General features: G+C 36.2%; 1 protein-coding gene across 2 annotated transcripts; it reads right to left on the bottom strand.

Moving 5' to 3' along the window:
* Positions 1-239: 239 nt before the first annotated feature.
* On the bottom strand, positions 240-16,057 carry LOC105058442 (uncharacterized). 2 transcript variants are annotated; one of them, XM_010941384.4, is made up of 15 exons: positions 15,758-16,057; positions 13,079-13,167; positions 12,638-12,704; positions 12,420-12,535; positions 12,136-12,202; positions 11,958-12,006; positions 10,728-10,813; positions 10,337-10,599; positions 10,194-10,249; positions 7,200-7,285; positions 5,603-5,695; positions 3,831-4,296; positions 3,168-3,700; positions 919-1,150; positions 240-808 (listed from the first exon to the last, which is right to left on the bottom strand). In XM_010941384.4, exons 1-15 carry the CDS (start codon positions 15,932-15,934, stop codon positions 549-551), a joined length of 2,640 nt encoding a protein of 879 aa, XP_010939686.2. In that variant the 5' UTR covers positions 15,935-16,057; the 3' UTR covers positions 240-548. The 2 variants fall into 2 exon arrangements, with proteins under 2 accessions (XP_010939686.2, XP_010939687.2); XM_010941385.4 differs by having other exon boundaries at positions 3,840-4,296.
* Between the last annotated feature and the right edge of the window lie 1,802 nt (positions 16,058-17,859).

Raw genomic sequence — 17,859 nt, 5'->3', positions numbered from 1 at the left:
AAGGCTATTATCTAGTCCAAATTCAGACAACATTTTTGTTAGAGAAAGTAGTAGATGCCACAAAAGCCATAATTATCCATTAGATCAGGAAAAAATAATAACCACACAACAACACTATGTTCAAAAATCACTTTTTACATATCATATATATATATATATATATATATATATATAGTTTTTCATATGACACTTCCAATTGTCAATGGACAATTAAAAATGTAAGCCACTCAAACATCGTATGAAGAACCCACTCACTGTTGAATTATTGAATAACCGTTTACACAAGCCAAAATCTTCTTCATTGCCTCATTTTGGAATCAAGACCAAGATTGAAAGCTCTACAAACCAACATAGACCGGAGAATCTAAAATTTCGATTAGAGTGGCTAATGTATATATAGTATCGGTCTTACGCTTGGCTTTCGATTGTTTGCAAAAAAATAAAATTTCATGTAAAGACATACACAAACCAGGATTACATACCAATAGTAGTGGCTCCCGGAAGCCAAAATCTTCTTCTTGCCTCATTATTTGTCTAATCACTTTTGCTCAAAAACCTTCCTGATCAACCATCTCAAAGCCATCTGTCGATTCAGCATCCTCAGAGTTTTTTAATGTATCAATCTCGGAATTGGTCTCATTTTCTTCCAAGAGTGTGCCTCCATCACTTCCAAAACGCACAGCTAGCCTTTCAAGTAGTTCTTTAGCATCCAATTGCGAGACTAAGACGCTCACATTAGTCTTGCCTTTCCAGCAAACAATGGCAATTGTCGAGGCATCTGCCACAATATTATCTGTTATTTGATTTCCTGCAACCAGAGCACAATCTTTTCCTCATGAAGAGAGTGCTAATCCAATTACTCAAATATTTCCAAGATTGTCAAGAAATGAGCATATATATGAGACATATGATAGTCACCTTCATTAAGCACCACCACGCAGCAACCTGACATCAAATTTGAAGCCTTCTCACCAAAGCTGGCATCAACGAAATCTGCGAATTTGATGGTCCTGTACTGTAGAAGGTGCTGAAAGTCCACTAAGGATGCACACAAGATCTGTTTGCTGATGTATGGAAGCAGCAATGGTAATCCTTCTGATGATAATCGGAATGAACATGGTGATGAGCCATCCTTTGGTTTTTGTCTCTCCTGATTTGATCATAGAGAATATGTAATCATATGAAATCAGCTGCCGTAATGGCTCAAACATCATAGTTATATCAAGATTTTAGGGACAAATAGAATAGTTGAAAGTTTTTGTTTATAAATATCTAAGCATTGTTAATTCCTTTATCGATTAAACAATAAGCAAAGGAAATTTATTTGAGCCTAGACATAAAAAGTATGCCGATTTTTGTTCAAGTATATCTTTTTAAATTTTAGCCATGGTCTGGCACTCAAGTATAAAAGCTATATAGTGGAGATCTTTACAACTAATATACACCTGAAACTCTCTCTCTCTGCATCTATATGTGGTATTTGTTTCCTATGATGTCTATATGATGCTAGGTTTATTTATCATAAATTACCTTCTGCTGTCCATATGCGTGATTTTATGATATACTAGCAAACATGCATGTGTGTGATGCATGTTTGCCAACAACATTCCCTACAATAAGAGAATTGATGATGATTCAAATATTTGGATATTGTTATTTGGGGGGATATATATATATATATAGATTTTCCATGAATTAGAATATAATAAATCACAAAGTTTCTGTGGAGCATTTTGCCGAACAAAATTGTTATGTGCCAAAAATTATTGAGACTTAAAAACAAAAATGCAACAGAATTATTCCATAAAAAAAATTAAATGCGGTAAGTCTGGGAGTGAAATTTAGAACATTGAATAGATGATCAAGTTATCAAGGTATAAACTTTTCCCCTTTCTTGTTCTTTTGGGTGAAGAACAAGATGGCTAGAACCCATCAAATCCATTTAATTGAGATAGTGAAAGTGGGAGGGGAAAAAAAAAAAAATCTACTGATGAAGGTAAATCAAACTGCAGCCCCAAGAGACATTATGCAACAGGGAAAAATCCCAATATAATTCTAAGAAGACACTTAGTTCCATAGATATATGACATGTAAAATCCAAATGACACAACATACCCATCAGGTACGTTCCCAAACAACCCAAAAAAGAGCAGCCTAATTACATAAGAAAAGAAGTAACAGGTCTCATCAGCATCATATAAAATACAAAATATTACATACTAGAATGCACATTGTTTTTCTCCTTTTCCAGTCACACCTATATGTCTATCTTTCTTTGTTAACAGTCCCATCTCTTGAATCAGTTTCACTAGAGAGAGAGAGAGAGAGAGAGAGAGCACAACAATTGACAGAGATAAGGGAATTCCTGGGTTGATATTTTTCTAAATGTCACCAACACAAGCCCATAACCAATCCATGAGGTCATTTTTTGAAAAGGAAAACTAAAACAAAAGTACAGTGCCCTCCAAGGGTAATATGCAAAATGATAAGATGAAAAACTTAGTGCTACTTAGAAAGAGGGCAATGTTTGGGGGTGAGAAGGATTGCATACAAAAGGAGACCTCTCATTGCCTACTACCCACACAACAGCAGAGGCACAAGTCAATAAAAATGCAAGGCAGTCAAACCAGCATTTGCATGTCAACAAATCAATGCACTGCTTCTGTCCTCTGAAGAAGCACTACGAAAGGAGCAGTAAATTAAACCATATTATGGGATTTAATATAACATTATTATAAAGCCTACAGGAGGTAAACTATAGTTTTAGTTGATTAACTGACAAACATAATCAATTGCGCAGGTTTTACGACACAGGCGGATGTAAGGATACACTTCCATGACAGACCCAACATCTATTTCCAAGCTTTATATTAAATATAATATCAGAGTCAATTAGGTAGCATCCAAAACAATACATAACAACTCATAATTTGAGTCAAAATTTCAGTTCTATTTATGGATAATTTCAGACGAAGGCACAAGTGCCTTGATGAACAAGTGCATCAGGGCTGCAACATAAACACAGTAGGCTATTTGCTAGAATGGTAAAATTGAGTTCAGACTTCAGAAGTTTGATAAACAGTAATAATTATATTAAGGAATTGTAGAATCTAATATGCACTTCAGAAGGAAACGAGAAAATATGTGCATGGGAAAGTAACACTTACAAAAATCTTAAGGCCAAGAGATGTTATCTTAAGCCGTTGCCCGACCCTAAAGTTTAGCTGGAGGACATCATGAACTGATTTTGATATATAATAGATCCTCTTCACATGATTAGCATCACTATTTCGAGTCACAAGGTGACGATCAAGGGCAAAACATTCATTGATACCGTAGAAGGATCTTATACTATTAATAGTAGTTTCATCTGTGAAAAGTACAACAGGATCAACCCCTCTCCACCGGCCCTGTATCTGTAACTTTCCCTTTACATCTTTCTTTCCCACTTGGCCAGTCTCCCCATCATCACAAGCAATCACTTCCTCTGAGTTCCTAACTTCGGAATGCATACTATTAGTTTTTGAATTTTTTTTTGACTGATCACCTATTAACTTGGCACTGGAAGCTGCTTCAGCAACAGCTTGGTGATGTAGATCTTCAGATGGCTTTATTTCTGCCTCATGTTCATCTTTACAGATAAAATCCACAGTTGTTGATACCTTATTCCTAATATTATTTGACTGCTTTGTATGACTGGCTGGAAGAGTGCAAAAAGAAACAATGGTCAAGCAAACTCACTTTGTAATGGCAATCATGCAACAAAGCAAAAGATATGCTAAAAGATGCTATTCCGAGAGAACATTATAGGACAGAGCAAGTAATTAGACCTGAATTACCATGCAAATGTGATAGCTTCTGAAGAACAGCAATGAAAAATGCTCCACTGTTCTGATCATGAGGAAGTATCCTCATGCAGCGCTCGAGTGGAAAACTTGAAACTTCAACTTTGGAATTGCCATCTGGTTCCTCAGCAGCTGGACTTTTGTTGCTGGAAACTTCCTGCATTTTATTTGCAATTTCGCCAGTGTCAGCCTGCACCTTATTATTTTGCAAGTTCCCAGAGTGAGTTTCATGTTCTTTGCTTTCATAATCCTGATCTCTCATTCTCAGATTGGTAACATTCTCCTTCCCAGTAGCACCACCAAGCACTTCTACATCCTCTTGAGCACCATCACAAGACACAGGTCTTCCTCCGCAGCTTTGATTAGAAGAAAACATGCTTGGTAATATCACACTCCTCCTATAGATAGGGACATCTTTATAACTAGTTAGCCAAAGACCTTTATCTTTTACCTGTGAAGTTAGAGTTGATAAAATGTAAGCAGAAACATCTTCATTGACAAATATAGGAAAAATTCAATGGGACAGTATCCAAAAAATACTTATCTAGGCAAGAAACAATCAGGCCTTCAAGCTGCAAGTATGATAAGGACAACACATATAGGCAATGCATGCATTGAAATTTCACCAGTGTATGTGTGTGTTGTCAGCATGCATGCGTGCATGTGTGTGTGTGTGTGAGAGAGAGAGAGAGAGAGAGAGGGACCACACTAAACATTAAACTTCTGGTAAGAGATTTAATAAATCAGAAGTTCAAAACCAACAATAAACCGTCAAATTGAAGATCCAAAATGTCAAATGTTATATGCACACACAAAAAAGTGCTGGATGCCACCATCATGTGTTTGGAGGTCTCCAACCAAAAGCATCAATCATGTGCAAAATGGATAATTTAATAGCATGATGCTATATGTTGCTATAATCTAATCATTGGAACCCACAGGTTCAAAACTATCCATGTTTCATGATGTGTAAAACATGATCAATGTAGATTTTCAATCTTCTTTGCCCTATTATGTATTTTACCAGACCAATGCAATTGATATCTTTCATTGTGTACTCATAAATGCACAAGTTAGAGACATCTGAAACATATGATTTTCAGTTTCTAGGCATTTCCGGAGGTAGAGATCAAATAAACATGTGGATCTTCAATTTGGATGGTCCGTCATTGATACTGGAATCAATAGATCTTTTATTAAAGATTTAACATTTTGTGTAAAGATAGAAAACAGATGGTTCTTATAATCAAACAGAACTTGAATTTAATCCATATTTCATGATAATACTTTACTTTTCATCTTCTTGGTATGCCTTTTCTGATTTTTTTAATACTTTCCATCCAAATCATTTTGCAGAAAAATTGAAGATCAATTGTCTAAAGAATACATAGGCAACCACTTCACTGTCATATCAGTTTATCCACCTTAACATTGGTGATAGCATGTTCCAATGGCTCCAGATTAAGTGTTCCAATAAATTAGCTTGTTTGGAAGCTCAAAATTTAATCCAAGTTTAAGACTGAGATGGTTGCCCATGTAGTCATACTAAAACCAACCATCTGTCAAAAATTACTTCCAAACTTATATTTCCTAAAAGAAAAAACTCATTTATCCTCATGGATTGGTCGAGCTTGGGTAATTTATTAATATGCAAAACCCAAATTCCAGTATTTACTTCTTAACATCATCATTAAAGAAAGTACTTTCAGAAAGCAAACGAATAGTGATGGCAGAATAAGTCCAAGTTTGAACCTGACCTTCCATGTCTTAAGACCAGGGCGACGGATCAATTCAGGTAGCTCAGATGAGACATCGACAAGCTCAACTGACCCTCCACTTCTCCGAAGAATCTAGACAGATACAAGACGCACGACCAATATTACAAAGAGAAAAGTAGATAAAGTATATAAAACTGTCAGCCAAAACAAACATATGTAAACAACATTTAGAAAAGCCAGTACTGGAAAAAGACACATGTAAAAAAAAAAGCCGAACACATTGAAACCACTGAAACTAATCAGATGATGTAAATGACAGCATAAGGCAAGGCAACTGAAATCGGTTTCAAAAAAAATATTAAAGTTGGTTAAGGATTCAAATCATTAACAATCATCAAAAATTTAAGCAACAGCATGAAAATTCAATGTCATTGCTGGCTATTGTAGTGAGTCAAATCAAAGAACATCATGAAAGTATATAAGTTGAGTCTATCAATTTCATAGAAAATCAGCAAAAAGGAAAAAAAGAAAAAAAAAACTTGTATACATCTTCCTGCCAAATTAATTAGGAATACATGATGGAAATTTTATCAAAAGGATAGGTGTGCTTATAAAATATAGCTGATATTCCTAACAAATAAACAACAAGAACTCTTCAGGACAATCTTGCAGAACATAACTCTGACATGTGCTCAAAAGTCAGACAATAAATATATTTGACTATTGAACTAGACCAGTCAAGTTGATTCAATGAATATGCAAATTGTAATGAAGGGTACAGTTGACCATCATCAAGTCATAGTAGCACCACCAATCTCTAACTAATTTAGAGTTTGAGTAATTTTTCAAATTTTAGTAACTATATATTTTTTTAGTCTTTCGAGATTCCAAATGGTTGATCCCCCAATGTTTTAAGACTATTCACGAAAAAGGCAGGAGAAAAAAAAAGGGTGAACATAGCATGCATTTAGAATAAGAGGGAAGCATGTGGAATAAGAGGTATCTTTATCTGATATATGCTAGTTATGCACCAAGAAAGCTACTATAATGAAGTCCCTTCGAAGTGGTTGGAAACTTGAGCTTTCTTCTAAATCTTGCAAAATGAAATATAACTAGTAGTGATGGGTATTAAAAGAGAAAAGTAAATAGCAACACAGCAAATCAAATGCTGAAAAGTCAAAAAATTTAAAAGGTGAATGTGCTCAAAAGTGTACTACCATCTAACCAAGACATGATTATATTTACTAGGAATATAGTAATATTGCTCAGACATTAGCCCATAATAAATACTGATATCATCATAATGTGCTAAAAATATAGTAGGCCTTTTCACAAGTACTTAAGATAGTTTCTTCATATGTGAGTGGAATGTGGAAACTATATGAAATTTTCTTACTAACTTATATGTTTTACTTTTATATGTTTAAAATAACCTGGTGGTTAAACAAAGATAAGCAAATAAAATGTTTGAGCGCAGGATGTAATTAAAAAAAAAAAGTCATCAAATAGTAGGAAGGAAAAACCCAAAAGTTCAAAATGAGAGAACTAAGACAATATTAGCAAATGAGACTTGTGTTGGCTAGTTAAATTTATAAAACCTAGTAACATAATATCTTTCTAGTAAACATTAAATAACCTCAGCTACAACAGCCTCATCTTCAACTGGATTCATTGAGCAAGTAGAGTAAACCATTCTTCCACCCACTTTAAGCAAAGCTATACCTGCAAACAGCAATACAATCCTGGCATAAGCCTAAACCTTGATGATCATGATATAAAAAAGTTTTTTCTTCATGGTCATCATCTTGCTTCTGTTTACTTAATATATGTATATTGACAACTTTCGGAAGAAAAGAAGCTTCAGATTTAGATGCAAAGATACGATGAAGTAGATAAACTTGGACATGCAATAAGCAAATAACTGCAGTTGATGTGGTAAAGTGCAGTATAAAAAAAAGCACACAGAAGAAGTTGCTGATCTGTGTCAAAAGCTGTGAAGCATTATTGTGGTGTCATGGTAGATGTTGTCTTAAATGATTTAAGGCACACTTAGTACGGAAGTTCCTGTCCAAATCCAGCAACAATTCATTTGTTTTAGATAAACTTATCAATTTGTTCTTGCAAAGCAGAATGAAGCAAAAGAAGTTTTGATCCATCAAAAATGCAAGTTCAAATCAGCATTAATCAGCAATTTCATTATGTAATACTTTTGAGGGACTGCTGAAGGGGTTAAATTGGCGAGAATTGAGGGGTGAGAATACAAAATAAAGTTATCTTGCTACTCCGGATGCATTTTATCAAAGAGTGGAAAGATGTGGAAATGTGGAAGGAGTCAAGGTTGTAGATAAGACTTAGGGACAAGAAAACCCCTACAATAAAATGCTTTTGCTACTCCACATCTAGATTAAAGAAAATACAGAGTAGATTAGGATTCCTCTAGCTGGAGCAAAGCATGACAAGTATAAATGAACCTCTGTAATGTGTCGTTACCGAATATGAACCCAAAGCTGAAAAAGGATAAGCATGTCATAGGGATGGCAAAGGGTTGGGTATGGGTTAGGTACTACCCGTACCCATCTCGTACTCGCCTCGAGGTGGGACGGGGCGGGGCAGGTTGGACCGTTGGATGGATCAGGACTGGTAAAGCTACAAAAATCTTTTTTTTTTTTCTTTTCTTTTTCTTTTTGCATATAAGTCTTTTTTTTTTTTTTGCCTGGGGGAGGGGATTTGTGAAAAGTTATATATATCCAGGTGGGGTCAGTTTCAGGGCAAGTTTTACCATTCCTCATACCAGCCACAGATCCACTACAGACCAGGTAAAACATGCATCAGGGTCACGTCGGGTTGGATACCTAATGGGGCGGAGTAAATTGCCACCCCTTTTGTGTCATATGATGACGTACATATGATTGTTTCAGTCAAAGAGAACAACAAATGAAAAACATCTTAGGATAGGTACCTATGTATAGCAATTCAGCTGAAGACACTTAAATAAGCACTAAGATTAAACTAAGGATTCCTACCATAACTAAACAAGGACTAATTAAAACTTTGAAATAAAAATTTAAATTTAAAGTTACCATTTAGCATACACAGATCCTTCAATGGGAGGAGAAGAACAACAATATCATCATCATTATTAACATAAACAATCACTTATTGGCCCTAATTCTAATCCATTGGTAGAAAATTTGCTAGTTCCTGGTTAGAACAGCAAAAGTGCCTGTCCAGCTTCCACTTCTCAAAAAATGGATAATCATAATTTTGTCAATCTCATCTCCTTGGACAAAAACTTTTGTTTCTCGTGAAAAAGCTTCATAAAGGCAACGGATCAGGAATTTAATACACTTGTCTAATGAAAGCATGGGTGTTCACTAACCATGATTTCAAACAGCAATAAGCAATCAAAATTTTGTATAAATTCCAACGTAAATTCAGAAACTAATGACTTGTAATTATCTCAAGTTTGCAAGGCTACTAGCTCCTGAACTAATCTTTATTGGGTCTTTCTCGCTTACACTTGCAAACCAAAACTTTTATGCTTTCTCTCTGAAATAAGGAGTAGCTTCATCAATAATGGCTTTAAAAAACTCACATCAAATGTACGTGATAACCTCATTATCAAGGTCACTGAACCTCTTAGGCCCAAATCTAGTCAACACCATTGCTACATAAGGCAGATAATGGCTTTACAACAAATACAGCAAGTTTCAACAAGACAAACAAACTTGAATAGGTGCACACATGCATTGACACACAGATGCACAAATGGGCACATGCACCCAGAGAATTACTTTTCTCAAAAATCAAAATAGAAGCAGTTTTTGCCTCTATGTTCCATGTTATCAAGTCAAACTCAAAGTAGCATCTGCTTCACATATATACAATATGCAAAAGAGACAGTTTTATATTTCCATCCATCAACTAGTTAGTGGAAGACACCTTCATTCATGATTCATTTATAGATTCACAGGCTTAAGAAACGATTCTAAGTAAATATCTCGCATGCTCGTGCATCCTAGTTGGCATTTATAAGATTCTTTCCACCAACAAATCAATTATTCCCATCCATAAAGGGGGGAATCAAATCTCCATCCCCTTTTTCCATTATCCTTTTCTATAAACTTTTCTATTATCATATTAAGGAAATTAATTGAAGATGAGTTAATATCTTGCTACTTTCAAGACAAGTAGTGATCAAGCCTGTATTTTAACTATTTAATTACTAAACTTTCCACCTCTGTCCTCCAGACCTTCCCTCAATGTGAAGGGTGTGATATTAATAGATAAATTATATTTTTTGACTATTTAAACAGATAATAATAAAATATTAATTTGTTTAATAATTATATATAAATCATTTATGATTTACAATATTTGATAAATATTATTTTCGGACATTAATTGCATGTGGCCTGTTGCTGACAATGATTGATTTAATACCTTGCACATGCAAGAGGCATGCTAATACACAAAAGAGATGTCTGCACATCATTGAAAACACATGATTCCACCATGTCTAACAATGACAGCAAAATTATAGGAAGCCAATAAATATTAAATGTGGAAGGTCTAGTTTAAGGAAGCAGAATATTTATAAAGAAACTGAGAATGATTCTATATTTGTTACCACGCATAGCAATCTCCACTTGGAGACGATGAAGACCATTACCCATTCCTGCATTCCTGAAGGTAGTTCATGCGTCTCAAGAACATTAATTCAAAGAATAACAGGATTACATATCAAGAAGAGGTGGACATGTAAAAGATTACCATTTTCTCCAAATATCAGGAGCCTTACGCAGAGTGCCATCACCACTGCAAGGAACGTCACATAAAACACGATCAAATTGCAAAATGTTTGCTCTCAGTTCCTCTTGTCCTCCTCTGAAAGTCTCCATATAATCCATAGTTAAAGTGCAACTAGGAAAGTGCTGAGCTTCATGATTTGTTACTATCAAGTTGGCACTGCACATCCTTTTTGTCTGGTGGATGAGGAGATTGCATCTTTGAACATCAACATCATTTGCTATTACCTGTATTATGAAACATAGAAATCATGATTGCAACAGTAAAAACCAACACTCAGATTTAATTCAATCAGGATATCAAATAAATTATGAATAAGAACTAGATTGGAGATAAAGGGGAAAAAGTAAAGCACCAGCCCATCGGGCAGTAATCCAGGTTGAGTCGATTGGTGTATGATTTCAAGCAACTGGAAAGTTTTGGATCCAGGAGCTGCACACACTGCAAATATCAAAACAGTCAAAATAAACTTGAAAAATGAGTAAGCAGAATTTTAAAATCAAAATTAAAATTAACAGAATCTGGCATGAAATATGTAACTGCAAATGTGAAAAAAAAATTGCAAAGCAATCTCCACCATTGTAAGGCAGGAACAAAATGAGGGAGAAGGGAAGATTGCCTAGTAAGATTGACTTGTGGGATTAAGGCTTGATTTTCTATTTTTGGGGCTCAAAAATCATTCTAGCTATGTAAATTTTCTCCCTCCCTTTTTCCCTTATTCTGTCTAAAATCCAGTTGGAATATTGTGTTTAATTGACAAATCATGAGGAATTTGGCAAACAACAATTAAATATTGTTTGATAATTGGATTAATGAATTAGAGCATAAATTGGAATCAAAATCAATGATCTTGGGGGATTTGGAGCTGAATCACATAACCTACCCCCAGAAATTGAGTAAATATGAAAGATAACCCAAAAAAGGCCATCCTAAGGGTGCACTGTCCATGGTCATGTATCCATCAATACTCTTTGTCAGAGCAATCCTTGATATAATGCATCTGCCTAGGAAGGATAACTATCACTGCATTAGCAGAAGACTCAGATGACATTCAAGAACAAAAAGATGAAATCCCATATGCGACCGTGAAGAGTGATTCAGGAAATGAGTCTTTGGATCTAATGGCACAATGTTCCATTAAACAGACAAGGGATGGCACTTCCATACAATGGGGGGGGTGCAAAGGACATTCCAATACCATCATAACTGATGGTGGGAGCATGGATAATTTGGTTCCTATAAAGCTAGTCAAGAGGTTGGGCCTTAAACTTAACCATGTCGAGAACCCTAGAGCTTAAATTGCCTCACCAAGGAAAATCAAACCATGGTTAGTGGTTGCAACTTGCTAGGGTCTATAATTTGCATATTCAGCTTGCAGGTCAGCAAAAGATTATGTTAGATGCTGTTTGGTCCTGATGGATGCCTGTGATATTTTACTTGGATGCCTTTCGTTGTACAATCAAGATGCTGTTCAAGTAATGAGGGCCAATAGCTACAGTTACAATCAACAGCTGATGTCATTGTTTGCATCCTATCAAGAAACTGTAAATATTAAATATATTAAAAAAATGAATTAGCAGCTTACTATCAAGAATATGGTGATTCGGAAGTACATCCAAGAACAATGGAGGTACCTGCAGCAATTATTTAATATTAAATATATTTTCTGATCAATTGCCAGGAGTAAGAAACTGTTCCATGGAAAGTAACATGTCAAATTTTCAAATTGAAATCCTAATACAAAACTAGAAGAAAATACCCACCATGCTAACAGCTTCCTGCCTTGTTATGTTGCCAACCTCATTTTCCTGCTTTAGAAACTCATGGAACCTGAAATTTAACAAAGAAAATGCATGATCCAACAGGGATTGTCAAGTTGTCAGCAGTACTAGTTATCTATTTTCACAAAGTCATTACAAACAGAAAATTGCAACCAAATTTTTAATGAGCAATCATGCTGCTAACTACCAAATATAGATATATAGATAGATAGATAGATAGATAGATAATTTAGCAGTAAGAAATGAAGTAGATTTCCAAGCATTACCTCTCAAGTGCCTGGTTTTTCCTAATTTGCATCCTGGAAAAATTTAAATGCCAGGCAAGATTCCCAGGATACCAAGGCAAAGGTCTAATAGCTTCTATTTCATGTTCATCATTAACCTGCCAACAACAAAAATGACCAAAAAATAAATCAATGGGGGATCAAAAATAAATGACTTCTCCAGCATGTATATCAAACAATGTAATACAGGGGATGGACACCTCAGCCTCCAGGGATTTCATAAAGTCGTTTTCCAGCTGTGATAAAATGTCTGGAAAAAACTGGCCACTGCAAAAAGTTAAAGAAAACTTTATTTTACCCAATGGCAGCAGCACCAAACCCCATAAAAGATAATAAACTTGGTGGGCATTAAGATCTCAAAGTTCTACTAAGAGAATCTGCAAACGTTGAAGAAATATGAAAAAAAGCCAGCAAGCTGTGCAAAAGCAGGAAACGTGCACTAATATTTACATTTTAATGTTATTAGTTAGCTTCCTCATTGACGCATAGAAAGAAATTAAGATACAACAGAACTTCTTCATGCTTACGATGCAGATGAAGAATCATACTTCGCTAGAAAGAGTTTAGCAGAACAAACCACAAAGCCAGCATCAACTAAATTACAGCACAAACCCTATATAGCGAGCATAATGCAAAATTACCTGGCGTTGATTCTAAAAGCAGCTGGCAGCGGTTTCCGGAGTAAAGAAAGGAATTCTTCCCACTCGTCTTCAGGCACAATACCTTGCTCCTATTTGCAAATTTAGACATTTTTAAATAATTCAAATTTGAACAAAACTAGTGGTACCCAGAAATTCTAGAGAACAATTTGTGGTATTATGTATCTGTACTATTCAAACCATGATTGTGGATAGAAAGTATCAAAAGCTTCTAGATCAAGCCAAAAGTAATACTATATTACCTCTTAGACTACTTGACCAACCATGCAAATGAATATCAAGAAAATCATCCAGCATTAAAAGTTTCAAGCTTTTCCTTAGATATTGTCTCAAAAGTCTCATACAACACTAGCCCATGATGTCTCCTTCAAAAATAAATGAAAATAAAAATCAGATTTGATAAGAATTGATTTATATGTAATTAAGCAACTTGGTTATTTTCAATAACATTTTCAAGCTCCAACCATTCAACTCTCAAAGAACTAATTTAGCAAAAATAATATCATCAAATCTAATTTAAAACAGCAATTTGGAACATTCAAGTCCAGCAGTTTTGTATTTACTAATGCATCCTTGGATGCTAGAAGTTGTAATACTATCCTTGTAGATAGATTAGGACACCATGATGCGTTTAGATCATTATGCTTGTCTGAAACAATGGCTACCCATATAGCACACACTTGATTTTCCTCAAAAACAAGCATATATTTTGTTCATGGTATATAGAATAATATTAATCAATGATCATCGAACTATACCACACCGAGCAGCTTAAGCATACCAAACTAGACCGATTGGTTACCATGAGGGTTTGGCCCAATCCGACTCTTGAACTAAACCCTTTTTCATAAAAACCCCTCCTGACCCTTTCCCTCTCTTTTGAATCGCCTCCTCCTCTAACTCGATTCTCCTCTCCTGATCTCCCTCTCCTCTCTCCCCTCTCTCTTGATGCTCCACGACAACAATGACTCCATGACAACAATGCTGACTAGGGTTAGACTTCTATAATGACAACTCTATGGCTAGGGTTAGGGTTACATCGTCACTGTCAATGAACTATCCTCGCTCTCCCCCTCTCCCTCTTTCTCAATGCTCCTCTCCTTCTCTCTCGATTCCCCTCTCCTAATCGTTCTCTCCCCTCTCCCCCTTCTCTCAATGTAATGCTAGCTAGCGTTGGGGTTCTGCGACGATGGCGACTCCATGTCTAGGGTTAAGGTTCCGCCGATGTGGTATGTCTCCCTCCCCCCCTTCTCTGTTTCTCAATTTTTCTCTCCCAATCTCTCAATTCTCCTCTCCTTCTCTTCCTCTGCCTCAATGCCTCTCTCCTGAGCTTCCTCTTTCCTCTCCTCTCTCTCTCAATGCTCTATGACGATGACGGTGTTGCCACAACAATGGCTCCATGATGATGACAATGGCTCAGATAGGGTTCTACAACAACAACGATTCCACAGCTAGGATTATGTTCTATTGCTGCTGCCAACGAGGAATGACTCTCTCTCCCCCTCTCTCCCTCCCTCTCCTCCTCCATCCCCTCCTTATCCTCCTGATTTTGGTATGCCTCAGCAAGGTACCATATGTACCACTACCGAACTGAACCAATCACCAACTGGTACAACTCCCATCATCGATTTGGTGAACCTTGATACTAATTGATAGAAATACTAAAGTAAAAAGAAGAATAAAATTGCAGTGCCCTTTTACAACTTTGAAGAAGACAAAATAGTTATGGAGATAATTGCTCATAACAAGTTGAGAACTAAAAAATCATGGGAAAAGCCATCACTAATACAAAATTATGACTTATGAATTTAGAACTTCGAGCATAATTCCTTAATTCTTTGTGTTTAAAAAGAACCTAGGTTACATAGGATCAATTAATAGAAAAGGCACCAAGGTGCGAAAATGATCTCTTAACCACAAGTCTTGGCAAACATTCAACTTCTCTTCTAGTTTCATCTTCATCATATCTTCAAATATTGCCTTGTCAAAATCATTACAATAGTAAGATGAAAAATATACTTATACAATTTGTTAAATATGATCTCATAGACCTGTTATATTATCTGTTGTTGACTTGTCATTCCACTACCATGAGCACAGCCATTGGGCTGGTTAATATGTGACACTATCAGCCCACAAGTTTGCATTGTTTACACCCGAAACTCCTATTCCTACCCGCTACCAGCTAATGGCACTCGGTGAATTGCCTTAAAAAATTGAGACATGATCTTTTTTTGCAATTAAACTGAAATTCACACTTGCAATTCCATCATATTTCAGACCATCATAAACAATCCTATGTTAGAATGCTTCCAAATTCGTTTACAAAATGCAAGGATTGGCTAAAAACCATAAACCGAAGCTTAGAAATGCTTCCCGTGCCACATTTCTATTACTCACAATATGTGTAATAAAAAAATAAGAAATGACTTTGGACATCATAACTACATACGTATGAACTTTACCATCAAAACTTTAAACAAGATGGCAACTTTAGAAAATCATCAAAACATTTTAATTCTGAAAGCGGTAATAAGAATCAACAACACGCCCATGGAGCTTAAAATCTGTACAGATAACTCGAAAAAACTATCTGGAAGGAACCTAAGCTCGGTGCACCAACAATGGATATTGGCAAGAGGTGAAGAGAGATGGGATTACCTTGTAGTACTCCTCAAATCCGGGGTTTTGGTTGGCGAAGGGCTCCCACGAGGGGTTCGAGTCGTCGGTGGAGGGGCCATCTAGGTGGGTCTTCTTGGGGTTGTGCTTCCAGACGTTTTCCCGGTTCTGTTTGAAGTGCCGCCGCTGCGTGCGGCCACGCTTCTGCCCGCCGCCCATCACCGCCGCGCTCGCGCTTCCGTGGATCCGGTCTCGCCGGCGGCGAAAGGCTGCGGAGACAGTGGGGGCGGAAGGATTTAGGTGTGGGGCTCAGACTCGTCGAGAGAGCGAGAGTAAAGGGGTTCGGGGTCAGGGTTTTGGCCCTTTGATCGCCAGCACGAGGCACGTGCGGTGCACGTGAATAATTGAAGGGAAGGGAAGAGGTTTAGGTTTTTTTTTTTTTTTTTTGATACAACTCCACCGCAAACGCAGCAATTCGTTTGGCTTTTTGGACTCGGGATTTCTTTTTAATTTGTTTGCGGCAAAAATGATCGAGTTTCAAGCTCTCAATTAGCTAGTTTTTTATCCCGCACATTTCGTGTGGGTTATAAAATCATATCATTAATTATATGGTAAAAAAATAATTTATTAAAAAATATTTTGGATAAATAATTAGAGCATATTCATTCCTGTTCAACAAATTTTAATATCTAATTAAATAGATATAAATAAATTTCAATACCATCCATAAATGACATAATGCTTGCATTTAATATCGGAAGGATAGTTAGATATGAGAGTCATGATACGTAGCATATAAAAATTAATTTTGATCTATATGATATTCATGGATAAAAATTTGCTACTGACGTCGATAATTTATTGGACCACTCTAATTTATCTCACTTTCTGTTTTCATATATAGATTAGATATGTGTATTTAGGATTATCAAAACTAGATATATTCATATTACGATATATTTGCATTGCTGGAATATATAATTGGAGCTTGTGTCGTATCTATTAATGATATAAGCACATCCATCTAAACAAATTTTAAATTCAATTACTTATTAGAATATTGAAAAAACTCAAATGGGAATATAAAACAGACATTTTTAGTAAAATTTTCTTACAACTTGCTATGCGGTCATGTTATAACATTTTACCAACTTTCATTTCTGCATTTCATCAAAAATATTATGATTTGCCACTTTGGTATTGGATCTCATTTGTGCCCCCTTTAAACTTTTCTTAGAAGAGAAAATTAAGCACAACATTGCCTAATCACATTGATCTAGATAAATTTATATGCCATTTTAGTTGATAAATAAGTAAAAGTTTAAGAAAAAAATTCTAGAAACAAAATATTGGGGGCAAGCCTAATAAAAATTAAAATTTTTTTAAAAAAAAATCCAAGATAGCCTTGAAGGTAATCTTGTTTCTCAAGGTGAGGGTTATTTGTTGTTTTAGCATTACTCTTTTATATTTCTTTTTAAGCCCATGAAACCTGTAACACCCCGGCCCAAAATCAGCCACAGCCCAAACCAAAAAAAAAAAAAAGGAAAGAAACAAGGGGGAGTCTTCTTCCTCCGTTCAACGGCTCCCAATCGGAGTCGGAGACAAGCTCCCTCCGGCCCTATTTAAGGAGGAGATTCCTCTTCTCTCCTTTCCATCGAAAATCTCGGGGCAAAATGGCGGCAATCGTTGGAAATTCCTCACGGAGACCCATCACTGTGACGTCCAATTTCTCGCGGAAAAGCTTCGCCAGCGATGGAGGTAAGCCTCCTCCCCTTCCTCTCTCCTTCTCCTTCCTTCCGTGTCGATGTGTACGCTCGCCGGCGACCGAAGTCGTCGGATTTTGTTGCGAAAGAAATCCTTCTTTTTGCCGTTTTCCGTCGTCGGTGATCACCGCCAACCACCGGTTTGGCCGCCTCTTGCTGCCGGATCACCTCTCCTTTGGCCGCCGACCATCCCGCGCCGGCTGCGCCGCCGGTCGGCCAACCAATGAGGGGATCAAAGATCCCCTGTTTCGGTCAAAAACAAGCCGCGGGAAGGAAAGAAAAGAAGAAGAGAAGAAAAGAAAAGAAAAAGGAAAAAGAAAAAGAAAAGAAAAAGAAAAAAGAAAAAAAAAAAAAGAGAAAGAGAAAAATAAAAATAAAATA

This window comes from Elaeis guineensis, chromosome 15, assembly GCF_000442705.2.
Source record: "Elaeis guineensis isolate ETL-2024a chromosome 15, EG11, whole genome shotgun sequence".
NCBI classification, from domain to species: domain Eukaryota; kingdom Viridiplantae; phylum Streptophyta; class Magnoliopsida; order Arecales; family Arecaceae; genus Elaeis; species Elaeis guineensis.
Note: the sequence above shows the minus strand (reverse complement) of the source record. Positions and strands in the feature narration are given on the sequence as shown.